Raw genomic sequence first — 8,429 nt, 5'->3', positions numbered from 1 at the left:
GACACCCTCCTCACCCACTTAAAGCCATTCCTCCATTTATTATTGCATTCTCTGCCTCAGAGCAGAAAGCACAGATCTCATGGCGCCAGTGTTTAAAGAAACACTGTGGTGGTTGGTGGGATGCAGATAAGTGCTCAACACAGTACTCAACATGACTACTTTACACAGCTAATGGTCAAATATGTACATTCCTGGTATATATTACATCATGAATGTTTCCAAACATTTAATGTGTATTGTAAGTTCTGTTTTCTCTGTTTTGTAGTATTTAAGCTTTTTAATACTCATTTGTCCTTTAAGATATAACATGAAAAGCAATACACAAATTGGTTACTCCTAGCATATGCTGTGATATTTTATATTAATATGGGAATGTCTTATTTTCCAATAGAAGCCGCTTTCCACCAACAAAACACAAAACAAAACAAATGAAAAGTATTTTTTGTAAAACCTTCCAAGATCACAATTATAGCAGATGTCAAATGATTTGTTTAATCTTGAAAAGCCTTCAATCATGTTGGCATTAACTTCACAGTGAAATAAATTTTAATTTGTACAAGCTGTAGATCATGTCTCTAATCTTATTGGTTGAAAAAGTCCCCATCGGATGCACACACACCTGGAAATATGGATTTATTTAAACTATGCATGACACAATCTTGACTTGGTTGATAACTAATAATCATATGACTTAATTATGAGGAATAATCTTCTGATTAATATAAATTATAAACAGTCTGTAGCTTTTCTAGTCTTTATGTCTTGTTTTAAAGTACAGTTGTGCCACCACCCATCCATATACACACAATCACACAGTGCATCTACAGTATGTGCAGCACTTTCTCATCATAAATAACTGCTACACTGCCGGCAGAGCCTTCAGAGGTATTTCCTTTGGTTCAGTAGCTTGGGATCGAACCCCCAACCTTCAGTTTAGTGGATAAACAGCTCTAACTCAATGTAGCCAACAACAATATAAGACTGAGATTGTCTATATATAATTTTTTTGACCTTGAGCTTTCCCCTATCAGCTCACAAGGTTAGAAATCTGGAGATAAAAACTCCCACCAACGTTAGTATGAATCAGGGGTAAAGACGAACCTGCTTGTGCTGCTATGCTGCTGCAGAGTAACACAAGACTTAACTTACATTGATTTCAAGGGCATGCAGTAACCTCGTTGTGCTGAACCAGTCAAACATTTCAGTTCATTACATTTTCACCTCAGGTTTGCTGCTCGTTTCATTTTCTCTGTGTGCTGCTGCAGCTGCCTAGTGTTTGTGTGTGCTTCTTGCATGGTAATGAACACATACCTGTCAGGCAGTCATGTGCAGGATTCTGCCTCAGGTCAGTGTTTGCTGCCAGAGGAAGCTTTTCCATGACTGTTCCTCCGTGCACACACCTGTATGCTGTCCCCGCTCTCTGTCTGCAGCTTGACATTTGGTACAGTGAAGATAGAAGACACTGTGGGGGGAGAAGACGCAGGCGGATCAGGAGAGCATACGTTGACATTTTCAAGAGAGCTGTTAAATATAGAGATCGTTATTCAAAAGTCTGCAGAGTTGCAATATTTTTGTCATTAGTAGTTATTTGAAATTGGTACATGTAACATTTTAACCATGCTCACTTGTTTTTTGATGGTGGAACATTAAGATATTGCTTAAACAACCTTATTTAGAAGCATCAGAGCAGCAGATCGTAGAGGCAGGAGATGCTGAATGGCTGGACCTGATATAAGTTGAGACAATGTTTGTGTATCTTCTGCCTCCATGATTCCAAATGTAAGAACAATTTTAAGTTGCCGAAAAAAAATAAAGCATAACGCAACATTCTGTGTGGAATATTCCCAAAAGATAATGAAATCTTTGGTTGAATCTGTCATTATCTCTGTGGTGTAACACATTTTTAAATCGGTCAAGAGTTGGAAATCTTCTAGCGTGCAGCAGGCACGGAAGATTGGTTGTTGATCGATAATTTAATGTGAAAATAAACAAGATAAAACAGTGTTACAGTCAAACAGCAATCAGCAGAGAAACAACAGGTAAATCCATAAAGGAAACCAGAACCAGACCATGGGGGCAAAGCGAGTGTAAACAGACAAACTGACAAAAACAAAGGGAAGCACAGAGGCCATACACACATGGAGGCAGGGTATAAGAACACGGGTGAGACACATCAGGAACAGGTGCAGATGATCACAAGGACAGGAAACACGACACACAAGGAGCACATTTGTCAAAATAAAACAGGAAATGGTATAAACAGAGTGGAAACAATCAAACAGAATACAAATCCAAACACAAGGAAAAGTTGTCTAATATAAGAAGTCCATACAACAGAACAACAGAATAACTTTGGGTAGAAAACAGTCTCAATAGTTCAGAAAAGTTCAGAGGGCAGAATGACAGACTGATATGTAGTAGCCTCACCTGTATTGTCTAATCAGGGCATTTGTGGCTATGTGGTATACATACTGACCTTATAGTTAATGGGTCAGCCCATTCTTGATTCTTTCTAATGATATAACTTAACTTCTTAACCTGTTACCCCCCACCCCCCCCCCCCCCCAAAAAAAAAAAACCTGCACAAACCTTTCTCTTGCTTTAGGTTATTTCTTTTATTCTTATATTCTATAAACCAGGCCGTTTAAAAGACTCTCCTTCATAAATACATAAAAACCTAAAGACATGTTGTTCTTTTTCCAACAGGCAGTGTCTAATCATTCTTTGTTGTCCTTACTTATTATTCGTTGGCAAAAATAATGATAAGAACAATGATTCTCATCCAAGTTCTGGAAATAAAGATACTGTCTTTCTCGGATCCTGATTTATGAACATTTATCCTCCATGGATAACATCAAAGTTATCATATCTGTGTTTGATGAGTTGTTACAATGGCTGTCAACGCATATCCTGTGTTTAATTATATACACAAAAATTCAAATCAATGTTCAACTGTACTAGCATGTATTTTCATTTTTAGATATTTCTCCCCCTAACTATCTGCATAGGTAAGGCAACTAGAGTACTAAAATACTATGTATTTGGTTTATTCTAATAAATTGCAAATTAATGACTACATTAAACAAGTTGATCAGAGTTCATTGAATTGCATCAGGCTGTAAAAAGTATCTATTGGATTGTCCTACAAAGGGGGGATGCACACCACTTATGGGTATTGTCAAATTTAGAGCTATTCAGCAAGCCAACTTATTGGAAAACCTTAATCTTCTTATAAAGTTAGAACAATAAGCAGATATGAAATGATAGTTTACAGTCAACAATAGCAGAACCAGTGAAATAATTAGGATATAAAGCTGTTTACTTAGCAATCACAAATGCCAGTCTGGGCAAATGGATTCACACACTGGATCTGTTCTGAAAGGAGCACAGCCTCTTCTCTAGTTTGGAAGTTAAGACGGTGGGTTTTGCCAAGAGAACTGGAGGAGAACTGCTCTGTCTAAACACTTTGTTCCACTTCCATAATACACATAAATCTCTCTGCGAGTCAAGAGAAGCAGGAGGTTTTTTTTTTCTTTTCCGAGGCCCTCGCTCTCACTTTTTCCACTGCCAGACACCCACACACACTCTCACTGAAATCAAATTAGAAATGTCACAATCCAACCCTCACAGCTCCAGCAACCTTAGGAGCTCTATTGTCTCAGTAATTCTGTCATTGTTCCCTGTAATCTGTCTGGTATTGTCTGGATAAATCCACGATACACATGACAATAGAGTGCACAGTGGGCCACAGACAACACTCTGGTCATTTCTATACGGATAAAGGGAACACTAACTGGAAAGTATATATAATATAATATTTTATATTCAACTACAGGGTGAGTGAACTAAAGAGCAGTGTGCTGTTACCGAGCGTTTTTCCCTTTGGCCCCAGTCTTTTCTGCTGCAGGAACCTGATTACTATGCTGTGGTTGTAGCCAAATAGAACTGGAGTAATTAGCCAGTTCTTTATCTCACATTCATATCTCACTTTGCATCATTTTGACACTCGTTTGCAAGAGGCAAATACACACACACACGCGTGCGCGCACACACACACACACACACACTCACACAGAGGGGAATGGAGGATACTTTATGTTTATCCACTCTTGTCCTCATTTCTGGAAACTTATTTTAATTCCCTCCCATTCTCCCCTCAGTGATTCTGCTGCTGTGTCACATGTGCATGCAGAAAGGAGAGCGTCAGAGAGAGAGAGAGAGAGAGAGAGAGAGAAAGAGCGATAAAGAGAGCTGGGAGGGAAAGAGTGAGCGAGCGAGCGAGCATGACAAGAATCAAAATGAGCCATCTCTCTTTTCTCCCCCTTCCCTCTCAGTGACCGCTGCTTTCAGACATGACAACCTGCTGGGTGCTGATAACGGGATTAATAATGCTGAAAAATCCTAATCGGGGGGAATTAAAAATGGAATTCTCCCATTAAAATTACCACCATGTCAGTGGCAGCACACTCAGGTCTTGTGAGCGGGCTTTTCACTCCACTAATGAATAACAGCTTAAGGGATTGGTTATGTATGTATGTATGTGTTGCCTGTCAAATGATATGGATATGCAGTCATCTCTGACATGCTGTCATGTAATAACCCAATTCTGTAGCATTAATTGAAATACAGCCGCACTGTAAAGTTGTGGCTAAAGCCTCTGCACAACCAAAATGTACACTGAGAAACCACTATTAATACCAATGTGCTTCTAAACTGAAGATGTTGAAAGCTAAGATGGGTGTTTCTAAGGTACTGTGCTTTTCTTTTCTTTTTTTTTGGGAGTCGGGGCTCTTATTTAAAGAATGCCTCAGTGTGCTGTAGCTCTGGGCAAACAACAACTCAGAAAGATAGAAAATCAAACTGAGCATGTTGCAGCGGCTGAGCTCACTGTCCCACCGGCATCCACATAATAAGACAGGCTTTCTCTGCGTGAACAAAAACAAGCCAACCCCAGGTCACTGCTCGCTGCCTCCTTTACGGAGAGAGAGAGAGAGAGAGAGATAGGAGAGAGAGAGAGAGAGAGAGAGAGAGAGAGAGAGAGAGAGAGAGAGAGAGAGAGAGAGAGAGAGAGAGAGAGAGAGAGAGAGAGAGAGAGAGAGAGAGAGAGAGGAGGATGCTGTAAGATCCAGTGGAGCTGAGGGAGCTAAAAAAATTAAAAAAAAACAACACAAAGGAGAGAGGGGGAGTCAAAGCAAGAAAATGAGAGAGAGTGGGAGAGTCAGAGCGAGAATAGAATTACTGCCTCGTGGTTATATGTCTCCGCCTTACAGTCAAATTTCAGTCCAGACTCATCTTATATATACAGTGAAGACTAAGAAGGAATTTATCAAAAGGTGTTATTGTGGAATGTTCCGTCATCATAACGTACACAATCTTGAGTTGTGTTCGCAAATGTGTGATGTGAGGTCACAGTGACCTTGAACTTTTATATATAAATTCTATAACAGGGATTAGAGTAATATTTGAAAAAATATGACCTTTGACAACCAAACTCTAATCAGGTCACCTGTGAGTCTAAATGAATGTTTGTGCCAAATGTAATGAAATTCCTTCAAGGCATTCCTCATAAATTGGGTTCACAAAATGTTTACTTTGACCTGCACATTATGATAACTTTATCTTTGAGTCCAAGTGGTTGTTTAGGCCAAACTTGAGGTATTGGTTCATGAGGCTAAAAACATGTTCTGTGAGGTCACAGTTTTTGACCGTTACAAAATGTAATCAGCAGATCACTGAGTCCAAGCAAAACTCCCTCTTGGAGTTCCTGAGATACTGTGTTCAAGGAAGTTTGACGCAGGTTTTCAAAGCTTGGAATGAACAATCTAAACTGACACCGGGTCAAAGAAGTTGCCGGCGTAGCAGCATTTTTGTTGTGTCATCTTACACCAGGAGGCCAACCCGTTTACGTTAGGATGCCTCTTCAACTTGAATGCTTCATTGAGTGTGAACATACCAGAGTTGACATATTTCTCAATGTTCTGAACAACCTTCCGGGCAGCCTTAGTTGTTCACACAAAAAATAACTAAATGTTGTGAAGTGCAAAGCTCTAATTCTTTAACAAACAAACAATTATATATATGGCACTTATACTGCTCTTGTATGTACAGACCATAATCACTGTGTTGCTTTGATAGTGAGGAAAACTCCAAAATAATGATTCTCTTCTTCTCTGCAGCAATAAAGAAGGAGCACATATTTTCTATGATTACTAAGTCGATTTATAAATGTTTATTTGCTGTCAACACAGTGATGTTTTCAGAAAGGGTAAGTTGTGCCTGGATCTGAAAATCTGTCAAAGTTATGACTCATAGAATGAGGATGTGTGAGCTCATGTGTCACATCCTCTGCTGCTGCTGCATGGGATGAGTGTGTTGAGTGGCTCAGATCACTGATCCCAGCCACAATAACTAACTGCTGTTTGTTAAACACCAGCATGAAGCGGCCTCAGCCTCCCCCCGTACGTGAGATGAACCTTAATCATTGCATTATGATCATTTCCAATGACCTATGAACACTATTTTCAATAAAGCACCATCAAACTTCACGTAGCATCATATTATGACGGATTCTTTCCATTTTGAGTGCCTCACATCCTGATACCTACAAAAAAAACAACTGACAATCCAGAAGAAACAAAGCGCCACCTGGCTTTGCAACTTGTCAGCACAGACAGGTGTTAGAGGGACAGTGTTCAGTGTGCTGGGGGACTTACTGTCCTGCAGCTCCCAGAGCCGCGGTGGAAGGTTACTGAAGTATTCCTGTTTCAACGCTGCCTGGGCCGACAGGCGGTTCTTTGGGAAGCACTGGAGGAATCTGGAGGCCAACTCCTCAGCATGGTCCACGTAACCCAACCTGAAACACACCAACACACTTCATCAGATACAGTGACCACAGACACTTATATACATACAGTAACAAAGTATACACCCATGAGACGCACACAAACACACACACACACACACACACACACACACACACACACACACACACACACACACACACACACACACACACACACACACACACACACACACTAATGGTGATTAGTCTTACAGGCTTTAAACCGAGTATGACCCCTTTAAACCGAGTATGACCCAAGGAACCACTGCTTCCCTTTCATCCAAATACAATATAGAATAACCTTCTTTCCATTCATTCATCCCTCTGAGAAAACAAATTATTCTCTCCAATCCACAGAGCTGCTGACAACAAAAAAAATAAGCTTTTTAATTATGTTCTAGGTTTGCTGACTCAAGAGGAAAAACACTTCTCTGACACACACATACAAAGGACCACACACACGCACACGCACACACACACACACACACACACACACACACACACACACACACACACACACACACACACACACACACACACACGTTACACCTCGAGTTTGATGACTAGGTCACCATAAGAAACAAGAGGTGTTGTTCATTAAAGCAGGAACCAAGACATGAGCAAGCTCTATGCGAACATGTGTGTGTGTGTGTGTCTGTGTCAGTGTGTGCGGGTGTGCACATGTGTGCCCACGTGTGTGTGAAGTGCGTTTGTTCTGGGAGTCACTGAACTCCTGAACCAGCCCTACCTAGCAGCGCTGAGGGGGGAAAAAGATTGAAAAAAAAGGAAGAGCAACAAATTCAGTCAGTAATTAGGCATCCGCTGCATTAAATAAACATGATGTTATTCAGCGCAGCTCGCCGGCCCGCTGCGCAGAGCACTCAGAGTGCTTCTCATGTTCTGCAGGCTTCTCATGGCTGGCTCCCTAGTCAAGCTCTCTGACAGACACTCCCATGGCTCTCAATAGGGATCTCAACTCAACTTATCAGCAAAGAGACAGAGGGAGGATAAATCCCAGTTCAGCTCATCATCGCCACTCAGCAAAGAGGCAGGGATAAAGTTAACAAAGTCCATCAGGGCCTCTTCTAGTCTCTTTCTCACACGGTTTGAATATTCTATGGAGCTCCACAGCAAAGTTTAAAGTCAAACTAGCGGCTGTGAAACGATTCAGTTGGGAGAGGGACCATCCTTTGAGATGGTTCAGTCCGATCTATCGCTAACCGTTTACTTTAAAAGTTCCGTATTAATGTATTAACATGCAAAATTGGCAAATATGCTGACAACAAATCCTAATAATGTTAGCAACATTTGGTTTGTAAAGAAATTATCAGTTATTGCAATGAGTTGAATTATATTGTAGTTTTTAGAACTATCCTCTAACTATGTTGAGGCATAACATTGAGATTAAGCCTAAGGCTGGTGATATGTTAAATGATGTTAACAAGCATGGAAAAACACAACAGGTAATCCCCTAGTTCCTTCTGGCCTGTGATGGAACAATAGACATAACAAATACAGGCCAAACGGACATTTTCATTCAATTAATAATGCCCCTTTCATACAAATAGGTTTATTCAAGGTGCAGGTG

At 40.5% G+C, this 8,429-nt stretch overlaps 1 protein-coding gene across 1 annotated transcript in view; it reads right to left on the bottom strand.

The window, feature by feature from the left end:
• Positions 1–1,346: 1,346 nt before the first annotated feature.
• The window catches only part of cdk14 (cyclin dependent kinase 14), a 113,325-nt gene continuing 106,242 nt past the window's right edge, over positions 1,347–8,429 (bottom strand). Inside the window, exons 13-14 of the mRNA XM_061082003.1 lie at positions 6,714–6,853; positions 1,347–1,462 (exon numbers count right to left, since the gene is read on the bottom strand). Of these exons, the coding sequence (XP_060937986.1) occupies positions 1,347–1,462; positions 6,714–6,853 (256 nt within the window). The remainder of the gene's footprint in view (positions 1,463–6,713; positions 6,854–8,429) is intronic.

Source organism: Limanda limanda, chromosome 11, assembly GCF_963576545.1.
Source record: "Limanda limanda chromosome 11, fLimLim1.1, whole genome shotgun sequence".
Lineage (NCBI taxonomy): Eukaryota > Metazoa > Chordata > Actinopteri > Pleuronectiformes > Pleuronectidae > Limanda > Limanda limanda.
The sequence above is the reverse complement of the archived record's forward strand: the minus strand, read 5'-3'. Positions and strand labels throughout refer to the sequence as shown.